Raw genomic sequence first — 17,539 nt, 5'->3', positions numbered from 1 at the left:
ACTGTTTGGCTTGTCCTTTTAACCTGTTCAGCTGAATGCTGATCTAAAGGTGCTTGCTAGCATCCAAAAATGTAACAACGAGGTAGACAGTAACTACGGTTTACTACATCAAAATTTAATTAAAGAAATCATAAGGGAAAGAAAACAAAATCACTAGCAAAGCTTCCAGCCTCTGCTAAGAGTTTCCCTGGGCTTGGCTTTCTTTTTTGAAAGGACAAGGGAACACCCACACAATGTCAGACCGCATGAGTTACAGAACGTCTGCTCACACTTTCAAAGGCTCGCTCCTTTCTCTTGCACCACTGGTGAGGTCAAAATGGGCACCTTCCTGAAAGCCGAGAGTGCCATTTCTGAATAAGGTCCAAGAAAGGACGGCGTCCTGTGGAAATCCAAGACAAGAAACAACCAAGGGTGGTACTTGACGTTTAAATCGCACCCACCGCCGCTCGGTGGGCCAAGCGCCGCGTTAACACCTTTCATTTCTCCATGACCTCAAGATTCCAAAGTTTGAAAGCAACTGCTCAAGTGGGAAGAGGAGGGAGAGGGAAGGACGCCCTGGGGTAAATCTACCACTATACGAAGTTCTAAGATCACCCCAGCATTTATTATGATTGTCTGAAGCCAGTCAGAGGAAGAAAGGCAAGCGAGTGGCTTGCCCCGGCCAGTCCAGGCGAGGCCCTGTCTTTGTAAACTCAGGAGGAGGGTGCCGGTAAGCTTTGTACAAACACACACAGACCCACGCACACCCAGAGACGGCTGGCTGTCGCTGGAGCCGAGGCTGATGACACACTCAGCTCCCGGGCTCGCCGTGCCACTCCTGGAAAATAATGAGTTGGCTAAGGAACAGTTAATGAGAAAATGTGCCTCGCTAACTGTGCACATTACAACAAAGAGCTGGCAGCTCCTGAAGGAAGAGGGCTGGTGCGGCTGCCGTTCCAACTTGTCAGTCAGCTCTCGCCAGCAGCCCCAGGGTCTGCCTCCCCGGCACACTCTCATTGCATGTGTCTGTCTGGCCTGCTCTGCACCTCTGCTCAGAGGCGCTCCTGGCGCGCCGGGGATTTCTGCCTTCCTGCCCTGGTGCGAAGGGCTTCTCCTCGGTCACCCCTCGCCTCTGCCCCAGGACGCTCCCGCTTTATGGTAGCCTTGGACTTCCTGCACCCGTCTGCCTGCCCTTGACTTCTAGAATGGAAGAAGCCGAGCTGGTGAAGGAAAGACTTCAGGCCATCACAGTAAGTCTGCGTCCAGTTATAACCCAAGGAGGTGGTTGCTTAGAGGAACGGCAGACAGGTTGCAGCTGCCCCTGCCGCCGAGCCCCTGTGAGTGGAAAAACAGAACTGTCACCCTTCACGGCGCTCTCTTAACCCTTGTGACCCTCTGTCATTCTCGGGCTTCGGAACCTGAGGGCAGGGCGATGTTCTTTATTTTCGCAAAAAAACTGTGCCGGCGTTTTAAAGAGCACTCAGAAGCTTGGGAGGCAGTTTGGTTCACTGTCATTCACCTTCTCAGTGCCTTAAAAAAGCAGTTTCTCCTTCGATTGGTGTTTGCCAGACATGAGATTAAAACTTAGAGACTTTTTAAAACAAGGAATATACCTAAGAGTTAAACTCTTTTAAATGGGGGAGAGAGGAAGAGATAAAACAACTTGAAACTTTTTATTTGCAGTGTGGTAGTATGTTCCAGAGAGCCTAACAGAATTAAAATGAATGTCGTTGTATTAAACTAAGCATTAAACAAGAGAAAAGTAGGTAAAAGCACGTATCAGATTAATTCTTAGATATCAGTTTTCAGCAGAGTCACAAACTGAGTAAGATCCTGATAAAGGAATGCAATGCATGCAATGCAATGGGTTTGGAAAATATCTCGTTAATACCGGGAAGGAAAATAGTGCATTTTTTACGTTTGTTCTGGGAAAGAATTACAGCAAGAAATAAACTACTTTCCTTAAGTGATCCGGCTTTTTTTTTTTTTTAATTTTCTAAAATCCTGTATTTGGCAGTAACCTGGAAATCTGTGGCACAGTCACTTATGATTAGCTACAATTTTTTGATATAATTTTCTAAAAACTTGGAAATCCACATCCCAATTTCTCAGCATTTTCTGCCACTGAAATTAGCTGTCAGGAAGAAATGAGTACTTTTTAAAAACTGATGCTAAATCAGGGTGGGTAGGAGGATATTATTCTCTGCTCTTCTCATTCCCATAGCATAAATAATAATGCTAATCCAAATTTAGAATTTTTACTAAATGGATACAATGTCTTAGTTCCACCCAAAAAGGATTCAAGAAGTTGAAACATTTTCTCAGCCAATAGTGAGGAACCAGAAGTCCAGACGTCCACCAATAAGGTTGGCACTTCTCCATAAGACAATGCTTTTGAAATGTTTAACTTCTAATTAGTACATTTTCCTTTCTTCAGAAAACTTTGCTTTGGAACTATTGTTTGTTTTGTTTTGTTCTTTTTTTTTTTTTTTTTTTGTCTTTAAACTCAGCCACCGTTTCAGCTGTCGGGCTTTAAGGGACAGGAACTGGGCCCTGCTCTGTTGTTTTTGGCATGGGCTTTTTGCATTACAGCTGTTGTCTAAAGGTTACTTTATCACACTGTGTGAGTTTTGTGGGCACAAGCTCAGCCTTTGCTCCTACCTCCTAATTTACGAAACTAAATCATGTAGCTGGAGAAATACACAACAAGCCCGCTGTTCCCCATTGTACCTTCTCGAATTGTAGCACAGCCTTATTGAAGCCCTCAGTACCTCCAGTGCACCTTACAACTCCTCCGGAAGCAGCGCGTGGTCTGCAGCTCCGATGCGTACAGTTATTCAGGAAGACCAGGAATTTGCACTGAGGGTTCCAAATGCAAATAGAGGTAGAACAAGAGGCACCACGCCTTCCAAGCAGGCAAGAGAGTAAGCAGGTTCCTGAATATACTGGTGTGTGCTTTTTCTGATGAGTCACACACAAACGCATACACACACACACACACACAACACAAACATCCCTACTTGTGAATTATTCCATTAGCCTGAACATATCCCATTAGAAGGAATTAAGCACATCTCCAAAGTAACTCTAGTCACGTACTCAAAGTAATCACAAAGTAACTCTACCTTGGAAGTAATATGTTATATGAAGGTTACAGGGGGGAAAGTTTATGGAATAAATTAACACCAGCCTCCACCTCACCAGGCGAAGCCCAGTCCCAATTTGTCACAACCTAGAGAGGAAAATGGACAATGGTGTGTCCATGGAAACAACACATCCACTCACCTCCTGCTAGACACCCCAAGAGATGCCAGCTTTCTCCACCCTTGCTCTACCAGGAAGCCACCTCAGCACTGCCCCATCCCCCCCTGGGAGAATGAAAACATACAGTATCCAGAGAATCCGCTGGGACTGTTTCACTTTGGGAAATACTTAAAATCTTCAAAATCTCTGACCGAAACTAAAACTCAGACACAATTTTCTCATTTTAACTGTTTCCCTCCTGTTTCCTTTCACAGAAACAATGTTTGTATACTTCAGTAACAAACTCATAAGACTTTTCCAATGTACCCAACCCAGCAACTCACAGACTTTGTTAGGGAAAGGGGGAAAAAAAAAAAACACCTTTTTACACTCTCAGATCTATTTGATTTTTGTATTAAAATTTGTTCTTCCATTTCCTCGCTGTGAAACGAGATGATCTTCACTGTTGCATTTATCCCACCTGGTTTCAAGTGTCCAAACAGTCATTATTTCCACCAAATGTCTCTGCCTATAACTTGACAGAACCAAGTGCCCGTCTTCATGTTCCTCTAAAAAAAAAAAAAAAAAAATAGATTAAACACAGTAAGTAGATGGAATGTGGCATTTAGGCTCTCGGATTGAGAGCTAATACTGTAACTGTGTCATTCATTTCTCCTCTCAGGAAACTGAATGTTAGATTGTCAGAAATCTTCTCAAAGACTCAAAGAGAATAAAGAAAAAAAATTTATGAAAGTACACAGAAACGATTGTTTAAAAGCCAGTATATCAGTTTGGGTATACCAAATATGGATTCTATTTTATACATGTACTCTCACATTCTTCCTTCATTACTTTGTCCATGTACCAACACTTTCGTCGCTGAATTAATCGTCAAAGTATCTCTCAGCCAAAGAGTTCAGTTTTCAGCTGTAACTCAAAAGCAGGACTGCTTCAAGCTGATTAGATGAAAAGTCTCCTGAGACTCTTTTCGAGTTAGTATGTATTTTAACAAATAGCCGGGTTTTATACAAAAGAAGAGCCGTTGACATAGACTAGTAATTTGAATTTCACTTTTAATATTACTGGGATAGACGACACCAATATTTCCAGCATCCTCAGGAAGAGTGAGATGAAGGACTGACAGTTATCCTGACGGAGCTCCTCTCTGGAAAGAAACTTGGCCCACAATAAAACCAGTGAAAAAACCCAGATGAAGTCCCCCCAGAAAGAGAAAGATCCCCTTAGGATTAGTAATATTCCATATGCTCTCGGCATCCTCCTCCGCGAGGAACGCATTATCTTATCTCCATTCCCACTATGACCTTAGAAAATCCAGTTCCTAAATAACATGGGGACACTCAGACTGGAAAGCTCCTAGACCTTAAACTGGCTAGAGATCATAAGAACAGCAGTTTGGTGCTGACCCCAGAAGAATTCTGAGAACGAGAATCAATTTTTCAGAGAAGAGAGCCAGCTGGGGAGTAAAGGGATAAGAATAAAGTCAACATTTTTATTCTCATCAAAGTTTATCTTTAATTGCTAGAAATTTGTGCTATCAACTCATTCCCTCATTCCTTTATTTAATTAATGGTGATTGAGCACCTACTGTGTGCCAGGCCTTATGTATTTAAATGAAAGGAAGTGAAATAAGGGCAATCAGGAGTAGGTGGGAGTGGGCCGTGAATCACAGTGGCATTGGCAGGATGGGCCTCACAGAGAGGGTGACATTTAAGCATAGATGTGAAAGAGGTGAGCTCTGTCAAAATTTAGACAACGGTACTAATCACACACAACAACAAGCACCTGCCGAGGACTGACTCCATTGGGAAGGGAGCCATATAAAGTCCTGACGCTGGAATTTGAGCAACAGAGCCAGATTTGCCGGCCAAAGCTGCTCGTGATGCAAAATAATAAGGAGCTCTCACATTTCCCCAGATCCACTCCCTATTTCTTTCCACTCCCAAAGAATTTTTTCTAGACTTGTAAACATAGGAATTTGGGCGGCAGAAAATTCTTTGCATAAAACAGAAATCCATCTAATATGAAGACCAACATTAAAACAAGAACAAACACACACAGGTCCTAGTTATTTCTTTAGCATGTGTAGCCTGTCACCGGACACCGCACCTCATCCCGTTCCCGTTTCGTCGATAGCTGGGATCTTCTAGCAGTTAATAAGACAGTAGATGGCCTCAAAGCCTGACCTGCTTCATAATTTATGGGGCCAGTACACAAGGAAAATATGCAGACCCCTGTTCAAAAAGCATTCAGAATATCAACGTGGCAACAGCGCAGCATTAAGTGAAGGGCTGGGCCCTTCTCAGTGTGGCGTCAAGCATGTCTTCGCAAGCCACTTGCCCAAGAAACCAGCCCTACTTCTATGTCCTAGGCCCGCCATATACGTTTCTCCCCCGTTCATTCTGCCAGTACAAATGGGAGAGTGAAAACGAGACCAAGCAGCCTGGATCTTCCTAAAGGTATACCCTCACGTGTGTTTGGATCATTACATCATTTAGAGTTCTAAGGACTTCTTAAAATAATAATGGCTAAAAAAAATGCATAAGGCACCATTGTTCGGAAGTACCTCATGGTTAAGCCAAAGTTACAGGAAGCACTTCTAATTTGTCCTGGGCATCGAAAGGCATTCACATAACAATGGTACATGGAGACGCGGAAATCTCCTAAATAAAGAAGTCTCGTGCTAGGATATTCAAACAATCAAGCCTCTGCCCAATTTTCCACAGTGCCATACTGAGATTGCCTGCTTCTCCCAGAGAGGGAAAGGTTTCTTCAAACAGAATGTTCTGTACCATGTTTCTTTGCCAAACATAATAGCCCACCCACAAAGGAGAGCATGTGATGAGGTATAATAATTTTGATAGTTATTAAGGAAACTGCTTTTTGATAACAGGGCGAGGTTTTTCCAGCGTGCTACAGAATGATAATGCTACTTTGCAAAGACCTCTCCTGACAAGGATCCCCAGGAACCTTCTGAATAGTACCAGATGGTTAAAAGACAAAAGCTGCTTCTTTACAAAACTTGGACTGAAATAAACAGAGTCTAAGCTCTGAAGTCTAACTAGAGTATAAACAAGTGCCGCAGAGTTCTGGCTAAAACTCAAACAGGGCTTCTACTCCCTCATCTCCAGTCTCAAACCGCCTCACTTCTCTTAAAATAAAATACAAATATTTTAACTTATTTCAGTGACAGTGATGTCACTGGGGGAAGAGACTCCCTGAAAACTTACTGCCTCCACAAGTTCCCTCACCAGGAAGCCTGTAGGATGTCCACCTTCCTAAGAGGCCATAGGAGCAGTTTGTGATCTATACTTATGGTTTTTTTCCCATAAAACCCCCCAGTGACTGAGTGGATTCAGTCAAGCCCTTGGAGACACGGAACCAGGTTATTCTCTGAAGCTCTGAATGGAACTCAAAACTGGGTCCTGTCCTAAGCACCAAGTTTTCCATGTGTAATTGCGCCTGTGATTGACATAGGGGTGCAACGTGTTCAAATAAGCTACAACTGCTACTCAAAATCAACCTATGCTCACAGATCTAGAACATAAAGGACGTCTCTTAAGTGAAAGAATTCCAAGATTAATAACGATAACAGCACCTATTGTCACTGGAACTTGGGCTTTAAAAATAGACATATATATAAAACTTTCACATCCATATCTCATTTGTCCAAATATCTTATGAGTATTTGCGAAAGCAGATGTCACCATCCCCATTTTGTAGGTGGAAAACCTAACACCATAAAAAGTTAAGGGATTAGCTAAATACAATTTGAGTTAACTCTTCTGCTTGTCAGACTCTCTGACCACAACATCACAATAAATTCTAAGGAACATCAAAACCACAAACCTTGGGCGCCTGGGTGGCTCAGTTGGTTAAGCAACTGCCTTCGGCTCAGGTCATGATCCTGGAGTCCCGGGATCGAGTCCCACGTGGGGCTCCCTGCTCAGCAGGGAGTCTGCCTCTCTCTCTGACCCTCCCCCCTCTCATTCTCTCTCTCAAATAAATAAATAAAATCTTTAAAAAAAACCACAAACCTCACTCCATTTAGAACTTCCCCATGGTTCACTCTTAATAGAGTTTGATGTGGAGCAAAGAGAAGAATCTGTGGAGGTTCTGCTTCACTTAACCACGTTTTCTAACCCAAACCAGTCCTTCAGCCCTTCCGGTCTCCTCTGCTTTCCCCAGTTCACGGGGAATAGAGGTGGGAAAAGAGAGAACATGATGCCATTTCAGAAGCATTTATAATTGCTTCAATAGGGCCGGGACGGCATCATTTCCCAGAGCATCCCATACTCTAACTAAGCTTTTGTGACCTTCTTCCCATCCCACTTCCATTACACAGTCTCTTCCCTCCAGTCAGGATTTCTTAAGGCAGGGATATCACTGCATCTCACACAGCTCCCCAGCACTGAGCGCAACACTAGCTGGAGCGCGCACACACACACACACACACACACACACACACACCATTATGAATGAATGCCATCAAGCTGAAAGATTTTTTTCACTGAAGAAAATAACCAAGTTTACCATCACCCCTTAATTTTGGGGGGTTTCATTTTGTGTTTGTTCTTTATCCTTGTTTTGCTTTGTTTTGTCACTATTCATTTGAACAAACAGGAAAGGACAGACAAAGGAATAAACAAGTAGCACACAAACTGAGTTTTATTTTGAGATGTCAGAATTTGTTGTCAGGCTAGGAAAGAAGACTAAAGTTACTGAATAAAATGAGGTTTAGAAAATGTGTGCTTTTTCATTCACCCCAAAAGCAGTAGTGATAACGACATCCAATTCCCATGGATAACTAAAAAAGAATGAGGGTGTTTCAGAAAGAGGATGCAGAAATAATCATAGAACCAGGAGAAAATCTAGAGATTTCCCATTCTAACAGAAGAAAACTTAGAGAATGTCCATATTCCCATTCTCGCTATGCCATGCTCCAAAGATGCTCACCCAGCTTCTCCTCAAATACTTCCAGCATCAGGTGTATCAATACCTCACCCAAAACCCTCTTCCATTTGAGAACAGCCCTTGGTGTTGACTTCAGAATCTAGTTTCCTTAAAATCCCACCCATTCATCATGACTCCAGCCACTGAAGCCATACGGCTTCGTTCTCTTGATTTCAATCATTGCTCATATCACAGGCTCATTCTAGACACTCTTTGAAATGTCAGCGTCACTCTTAAAATTTGGTGTTGAGTCGAACAGAACACTCTGACCCATACAGAGTGCTTAGTGCTCTAACATTACTTGTTTGGGAAACTGTATTTCTACTGACAGGTTTGAGAAGTGATAAGGTGTGGTATAAAAAAAGCATCGTCTTTGGAGTTATAGAAATTTAGGTTGAATACCAATTCTGACTCTGGACCAACCACACCCTTTGGGAAAATTAATGAACTCGCTAGTCCTCAGCTTCATTGTCTGTAAAGTTAAGAATAAACTTTAACTTGAAAGTTCAATAGCCACACATACACAATGAATACACAAAAATCAATAGCTTTTTGAAAAACAATAATTAGTCAGAAAATGTAATACGAAAATATCCCATTCCTAATAGCTACAAAATTTAAAAAACTGTTAAAAGCTAAAAATAATCCTACTTAAGGAATGTGCAGGATTTATACCAAAAAACTTTTATACTTTTATACCCACTAAGGTAAGGAAATGTGCAGAATTTATATAATGAAACTACTAAGCAATATATGTGGTTTGAGGAGGCACACCACTCCTCGAGGTGAAGCTCAAATATAAAAAAGCTGTCATATTTTTCCAAATTTATTTTATGTTTAATGCAATTCCAATCAAAATCCTTGAAGGAAGCATTCTCGTTCACTGCTGGTGGCAGCATGAAATTGCTAAACAGGACAGAAACCTCAAAAATAGTTTTATCCTTTGACCTAGAATTTCATTAACAAGGAACTCATACTAAAGAAAAACAAGAGATGCACTCAAAGATGGATTCCTAAGATGTTCATAACATAGCAAAGTCATATCTTATAGTACAAAATGTCTAAAAATAGGAATTTAGCTGAGTAAATTAGTGCATATATGTATGTGTGTGTACATATATAGGATAATATATATGTATATATTATATATAATGGAATAATATGAAGCCATTAAAAATAATTTAGAAGACTATTTAATGAAATGGCATATCATAATGTTCATGATATATCAAAAAAATAAGTCAGATTACTAAATATGTAAAAAACACCTCCAATTTTATATGACCTATTTATATCATGCAGATATAAATCATATATAACAGTATTGATCTCTGATTATCTCTGGATAATGATAATTACTATTAGGAGTGACTTTTAAAATTCTGTCAGGTTATGTGGTTTTTTGTTTGGTTGTTTGGCTTTTTTGGTTGGGTGGGGAGTAAGATGGATAAGGAATCGGTTGGGTTTTCAATGTCATTTCTATAGGAATTTAACAAAATAACTCCAAAGTCCAAGTGGAAAAAATACTACTGCTACTAATTAAGACATTTTAGGCAAAAGCAATAAAGTTTGAAAACTTGACCAATAAAATGTTAATTTGCCTCATCAGCCATTGTCTAAACTGTGTAATATTAGTACCAAAGCCAACTATGCAGGTAACCCGGAACCAGACCCTAATGTACATAAAAAAATTAGTAAATGATAAAATTAATAAATGTTTTACAAGTAAATCAATACGAAAGAATTCTTTGAAAAAGCTTCAGAGCAGCCAAAAATTTGGAAAAAAATATTAGATCCTTAGCAGTTACCATAAACCAAATCAATTCAGCTGGATTGAAGAGGATTTTTTAAAAAATCTTTAGGAAACGGAAAGAAAATATGGATGAATAATTACTGTATCTCAGATGATAAAGATATTAAAAACATCAAGGCAATAGAGAAAAAAACACTTCTTTTTTTTTTAAAAAGTGTTTTATTTATTTGAGAGAGCGAGAGAGAGAGCATGAACAAGCAAAAGCAGGGGAGCGGCAAGAGAGGGAGAAGCAGACTCCCTGCTGAGCAGGGAGCCTGATGCAGGACTCAGTCTCAGCACCCTGAGAACATGAGCTGCCTAGCTGCTGAACCGACTGAGCCATTCAGGCATCCCAACTTTCAGTACTTCTAAAAACACCAGAAGTAAAATTTAAAGGCAAATAAGAAAATTATTTTTAACTAACACGACAAACAAAAGGCTACTATCCCTAATTCAAAGAGCTCTTACACATTGATAAGTAAATAATTAATAGGTTTTACAGAAAAATGGGTAGACATCACCAACAATTTAAAAAATAATTGATACAGATAGCCAAGAAAATTATGAATAATAGTTGACCACACTAATCTCAGAAATCTCATTAAAACATCAAAATGAGATACTATTTGCCCTATGCAAATTGCTAAAAGATCTTTTACTTGCAATATTCATAATTAGTAAGGTTGATGTGACAGACACTGTTACATAGAAATGTAAGTTAAAACAACTTTTCATTGAAGTCTTTTTAGCAATCTGTATTAAGAATCTTTAAAACAGGGGCGCCTGGGTGGCTCAGTTGGTTAAGCGACTGCTTTCGGCTCAGGTCATGATCCTGGAGTCCCTGGATCGAGTCCCGCATCGGGCTCCCTGCTTGGCAGGGAATCTGCTTCTCCCTCTGACCCTCCCCCCTCTCATGTGCTCTCTCTCTCTCATTCGCTCTGTCTCAAATAAATAAATAAAATCTTTAAAACATCCCTACCCCTAGGTAACTAACTTCTAGGGACCTATCTTGAGGAAATAATCAGAGAAAAGAGGTCCAAAATTTACATACAAGGAACTTCATCATACAACTACTCATAACAGCAAAAGATTCAAAACAGCCTAAGGGGCAGAAAAAAAAGGAGACTGATTAAGCAAATTATGATATTCTGAATAAAATTTAATATTTTATCAATAAAATTTAATAACCTGAGAAACACTCATGACACCATATTGAGTGCAAAAGATGGAACACAAACTGTGTATGAGCCCCTGGTGTGGTTTGCACGTGTGTTTGTGTCAGGGTGCCCATCTATGGTTTGGGTATGCTGAAGAAAAGATGGAATAAAATGCACCAAAATGTGGATAGCAGTTAATTCTAAAGCAGTGGGAGTATGAGGGATTTTTATATTTCTCTTCAAAGTTGTCTGGATTTTTTTAATCTTCTACAATTAACATATTCTACAAAGTTCCATAGTTTACATTTATAATGAATAAAATTAATCATTAATTTGGGTCCAACAGTCCTAACAGACAAGATATTTCAAAATCTTGATTTGGTCCTCTTTTATTTCATTGACTCCTAAAACTAGCTGACCAGGAAGAGTTTCTAACAATAAATCTTCCAGCACACCCTACTACACCCTCAAATTCTGAGTCAGAAAGTTACCTCAATATGTTTATGTTTATTGGTTTATTGGATTTAATTTTAGTGTTCTCTCTTCTTATGGGGCATTGTTTTGTTTTGTTTTTTAAAGTTAAGGTAATCATTTTCAACTATATTTTTTTCCGTTTGAATTTACACAAAGTTCTGAAAGAATAAAATAAGAAACTTTGTCTAAAGCCATGCTAAAACCAAGGTATGCTGAACTTCCATGATCTAGATATCTTCATTCCTCAGTTTCTTCACCGACCTAATGGGGATAAATGTGGTCCCTACTTCAAAGAAATTCGGGGGAAGATTAAATTAATTGATACATTTAAGTGCTTTAAGCAGTTCCTGACTCACAAAAAGTTATCGGTAAATGTTCGCTATTGTTGCAACCACCATAATCTTCATCATCTGCTGATGTAGAAGAATTAAGCAAAAGAAATAAAGTTAGTTTTAAATGCTTCATTTTTAATAATCGAATGTTATCTCTTAGACATTGCTTGTCTAAATACAACATTGTTTAATAATTCATTCTACAACTTTGCCAGGGATTAACCAGTAAGTTCACCAGTCTTTAAATATTCATAATTCCCCTTTGTCCCTCTTCCAAAAATTGGGGCATTTGCTGCTTTCAGTCTTCAGAGACCTCTCCTCCCAAGATTCCAAGGTTACTTAACAATAATTTTCTGTTATGTTGGTGCACCTGGGTGACTCAGTCAGTTGAGCATCCGACTTGATTTAGACTCAGGTCATGATCACAGGGTCGTGAGATCGAGCCCCACATCAGGCTCTGCCCTGGGCATTGAACCTGCTTAAGATTCTCTCTCACTTCCTTCCTCTGCCCCTTCCCACTCACTCTCTCTTTAAAAATAACAACAACAATAATAATAATTTTCTGCCATGTCCCTAGATTTTTCTGCTTCCTGAAACGAAACCTATCAGAGTCTGAGCAGCTCTGTCTTCAGTGCTCTATTTCTTCTTGTGCGTCAATTTTCCTTTAAGCTTCTTTGCTCTACCCTCTCCAGAGTTAAGATTATTCTCCTTAATCAAAAATGTGGAAGCAAAATGGAAATGGAATAGTTGTATTTTCATCATGTTGCTATTATACTATGTATCTCAGCAGTTGTCCAATGGCTTAGTCCTTTACCTTTTTGTTCTCAACATAACTTAAGGATATGTAATTATTTATACACCCATGCTTTGTGTGCCCTCAGTGTTTCTCACATGCTTCTCATCTTCACAACACCCCAGATTTTTTTTGCCTTTATTTACACTATTACAAATAGGTACCACTTGCTAATCTTCCCTCTTGGTTTCATGAGCTCATTGGAGAGCTCCCAATGATACCAAACTATTGGGGTTTGTTTTGCTTATAGTAGCACTCTTTTCTTCTTACCTGAGATCATTTGTAATTGTGTAGCCGTGTTTCCACTTGTAAATTTCCCAGGCTTTGTGGTCTATCTTCACTCTTGAAATGCTAGTCCCTTTTTCAAGAATTTTTTTAAAGAAGTTTTCAAAAAAAAAAATAAAATAAAATAAAATAAGTTTTCAAGAATTTTAGAAATCTAAGTTTCAGTGAAAACTAGTAAACCTCTATGCTCAGGATTCTTTTCTAGGAATATTGTGTTAGCACATATCTTTCTTTCCAGGCTACCATTATCTGCACATCACCAAGAAGTTCTGTATTGTTGGTAGTACTTAGATCCAAATAAGCAGCTTCTATTATTGTTCTTTGGAGACCTTAAGCAAGGAAAATGTCAGCAAAGCTAGTCATGAAACTATAAGATACTCAGCTTCTAGCAGAATGAATCTGAAACCATTCGACTAATTGAATTAGCCTAATTTGCCAAGTTCTAATTTCTAATTTACCCCGAAATAAAATTCCATATGGATTCCCTTCCTCTTGTACTCCTTAAATGTAGGTGCTTCATGAAGGATCTGTCCTTAGCTCTCCTTCTCTTCTGACCTCAGCTATCCCTTCTGAAACTCCTACATCTTTATCTCTAGCTCTCACCCCTCATCTCTCTCCAACCATTGTTTCAACTGTCCACCAGACAACTCTACCTGTTTTCCCAAAGACACCTCAAATTTGGTGTGAATCCACCATCTCCCCTACCAAACTCTCTTTCCTTCTCCTGAATATCTTGCGTCTATTGGCAATTCTGCTCTACCTAGGCATAAAAGCCTTGTACTCGCATTTGACCCCTTCCTCTCTTGCATCCATATGTCCCACCAACTTTAACTCCTTGCAATCTCTGACATCCATACCCTCTCCTACCTCTTGCTCAAGCTCTCCTGGTCTTATGTATGAGTCATAGCCTAACTAATGATCCCCATTCACGTGCTCCTCCTTCAACATCTATTACCCAGTTAGGCTAGATTAAACCTCTTAAAACATGGTTTTAACTCTACAAATCCTCTCCCTCTGAACACTTTTCATTGCTCTCTATCAATACATAAGCAAATTCCAAACCCCTTGTCCTGCCATTCAGTATTTCTATTGAGAACTTATCCTCACCCTCTTATCCGTATTTTATTTCCCACTATTCGTATGACAACTTAGATTCCAGAATTGCTGTTCTATACAATGTACTAATTTTCTACTTCCAGGCCTTTGCTCACATTGTGCCCTTGACTTGAATGCCCTTTCTCCCCACCCCCTTCCTCCCCAGCAACTATCCAACATACTCTTCTCAAATGCTACATCACAGCCTCTCCCAACCACATCAGCTAGAAACAACTGCTCCCTATCTCCCCTCAACTCTCATAGACCTTCCCTGTGCCTCAGGAATGACATTTCTCATTTTATTTCTTAGACTATACAGTTACTTGAATGAATGATTTTCTTTCTTTAGGAGAGTGTAAGTTTCTTGATGAAACTACTTCTGAATAATTTTTAAACACTGCACAACTTCTAACGTCACCTTGAACACAACGTTTGTACATAAGGACCCCAGTACCGGCTAAATTAATCATTAAATAACTCAGGATCAATCCTGCCTTCTTTACAGATTCAGGGATTCTGGAATATTGGCTCCTCGTCAATCTATAATATCTCTAAAATAGTCACACTCCTAAGTATTGTGCTGATTTTTATCAAGTACATGGTTGCGATAATACTGGATCATGGACGTTCACAATAGCTTTCTAGTTGCACAAATAAATAAACTAATTTTCAGCATAATCAAGAGGTAACTTTATACAGAATTGGAATTTGTGGGTGTCAACTGCTAAAATATTCTAAGTCAGACAGCTACAAACCTATCTAGACAACAGTTCATTAAACAGAAGTCTTTCTTAGTTGAACATTAAAAAAGTAAACATCAATATAAGTTATTCATAAGAGTTAACATTAATAAATATCTGATGTGCCAGGTTATAACAGGTGTCTATAGAGATGCTCAAGCTCCTGGGAAAATTTTGGGAAGCAGATGGCATTTCACATCTATTTGTTCCGTGATAATTTGGAAAGGAATTAGTGGGCTCTGGTAACTTTGGGTACACTAGCAATAGAGCTAGATATGCAACTTAAGGTTGACTTATTTATTTTGCTTTAATAAAATTAAATTACTACCATCTTATTTTTCAGTAATTCTTATAAGTCCCTATGAAATTTGGCAAAACGATAACTTTTTGTTGAATATTTTATGGGGAAAAAAGTGCTTCTATCTTAAAAGAGAATCATGCCTATAACATTATAAATTATCTTCTTAATTACCTAGACTGACATAAGGGAGGTATCACGTTACCTCTGAGAGACAAAACATAAGCCTTGTGTTGCCAAAACACTTCAGACACCCTGCCTCTACCCACACAGCTTTCCTTCCCTTATTACTAACCCCAAGATGAAACAAGCCCAAACTGGCTATTGACAGGGGTGGGGAAAACTTGCTAGGTTCAGCATTGTCTCTTATGCTTAAGGTACTCTTCTCGATGGGCTACCTGTGACGAGAGGTGGATGGTTACACACCAACACTAAGTATGGAATGAAAAATGGGCTCCCTTCTAATGAGAGGCCCCACTCTTGTTTCCAGCCACAGTTCTTCATGATAGAGAGGACAATGAGGGAAGTTGTAAGAAGCTGGACTAATTTCTTACTCAGGAAAATGGTGTCATGAGTTGGCTAAGAGTGTGAAGGCTGAACTCAAATTGCCTGGGTTCAAACCCTGGTTGAGCCACGTATTACTTGTGAGAGCTCAGATTAATTAGTTAATTAGTTAGTTAAATTTACATTTCCTCTCTTGAAATGAAAATTATCACAATATCTTTGTTATTATGACAATTCAATGAAATAATGCCTATAAAATACTTACCAAAGTGTTTGACATAATACATTATAAATATTACTAGTATTTGCTCAATTACAACCTCTAGAGAGAATGGAGAACTGACTCACAGGTCATTAGAATTTTTGTTCCTAAAGACCAGCTTTGATCCAAAGAAGCGATACTGAAGACCACGCTAGTTGCCTAGCTAATGTTTTTATTTTTTTTCAAAATAGCTGCTTATGAAATTTACAAAGTGGGATACAGACCAAGTCATATATTCTTCTAACACACAAAGAAAAACATGACATAAAGTTGGAGAGCAACATGTTGTTTTTCTTCAACAAATGTACCTGAACTTATACATCAAAAAAGAGTTTTTATCTTCAAAGGAGTCGCATCAGGAAGCCATGCACTTATTTCAACAATGCTGCCAAGTATTTTTGGAACTCTTCCTTCTAAATTACCTTCTGAGCCTGCTTCAAATTCTTTTAGTTGTCTTCACTGGCAACAAATTTTTTATCCTTTGGGAGTTTTCAATTTTGAAAGCAGATTTAAAATCTACTCTTATAAAAGAGATGGAGGATAATGTCACCTCTGGTCAAAAAATAAGGAAGTAAGGGCCTTTTTGCGTAGCTTGTAAAAAGCCTCAAACAATTCCAGAGAGGGACTCTCTAAAACATTTCAGGCTTATGGAAGCATTATCAGAATTAGTTTGCTACTTTCTGTGATTAACAGATTATGTCTTATTTACTTAATTTTATTAAACAAATACAGAGTGCTATGCGTCAAACACCGTCCTAGGAAATTTAACATACATTTAATGCTCGTATCTTATGAGGTAGATTCTCTTATTTATCCCCATATTTCAGATGAGGTAATTGAGGCACAGAAGAGTTAAGGATTTTGTCCAAGGACACAGACCTAGTAAATGGCAGAGCCAGAAATCAAAACCAGACTATATAGTACATATGCTATATTTTCTAAAAAGTACAACCCCTGGGCATTAACAGTTATGCTTCCTGGGTTTTTTGAGGGTAATGCAATTTAAACTTGGTGAAAGAGACTCTATCTCTCCATGAATTTTTTTTAACCACAGCTAAAAGCCCTCTTACTGTTAACAAGCATTATCTGAACCCTTTTTTCTCTATCTTCACATAGCAAGTTATACAAGGAGGAAACACTCCCACTTTCTAGCTTCCTAGTTTTCGAATGCTCTGTAGGCTAGCTATCCTGTTTTCCCACATAAGCAGACCTTTTACCCAGCAGTTTCTTCAGCCCTGTGCCAGGAACAGTCTCTCTCCTCACAGGGTTTCCTCAGGCCTATTTCAAAACTCCCTCCTTAAAATTTACTTTTTCCATTGCATCACTCAGTAGCTCAATCTTGCTTGATTAATGGGGAAGATTTTTTTAAAGGGGAGGGGAGGAGAGTGGGGAAGGAAAGACATTAAAATATTTGCAAGTTCTCTCTGAAAAAGCACCTTCTTTCGTTTTCCATCAGCAAAATGCTTTGAATGTCTCACTTTGCCCCCCTTCGCTTTGAAATATGAGTTTCCAAAGCAGCTTTCTACCAATGCCAAGAGCATACCGTTGGCCAGCCATTTGGTAATGACGACAACCCCAAGGAAGCATATTTAAGCAAATTGAAAAAATAGATTA

At 39.2% G+C, this 17,539-nt stretch overlaps 1 protein-coding gene across 1 annotated transcript in view; it reads left to right on the top strand.

Moving 5' to 3' along the window:
* Positions 1-671: 671 nt before the first annotated feature.
* The window catches only part of PALMD (palmdelphin), a 50,934-nt gene continuing 34,066 nt past the window's right edge, over positions 672-17,539 (top strand). The window contains exon 1 of the mRNA XM_035017955.1: positions 672-1,229. Within this exon, the coding sequence (XP_034873846.1) occupies positions 1,185-1,229 (45 nt within the window). The 5' untranslated portion in view covers positions 672-1,184. The remainder of the gene's footprint in view (positions 1,230-17,539) is intronic.

The sequence above is a fragment of the Mirounga leonina genome, unplaced genomic scaffold (assembly GCF_011800145.1).
Source record: "Mirounga leonina isolate KUSES-001 unplaced genomic scaffold, KU_Mleo_1.0 Mir_173, whole genome shotgun sequence".
In the NCBI taxonomy this organism is placed as follows: domain Eukaryota; kingdom Metazoa; phylum Chordata; class Mammalia; order Carnivora; family Phocidae; genus Mirounga; species Mirounga leonina.
The sequence above is the reverse complement of the archived record's forward strand: the minus strand, read 5'-3'. Positions and strand labels throughout refer to the sequence as shown.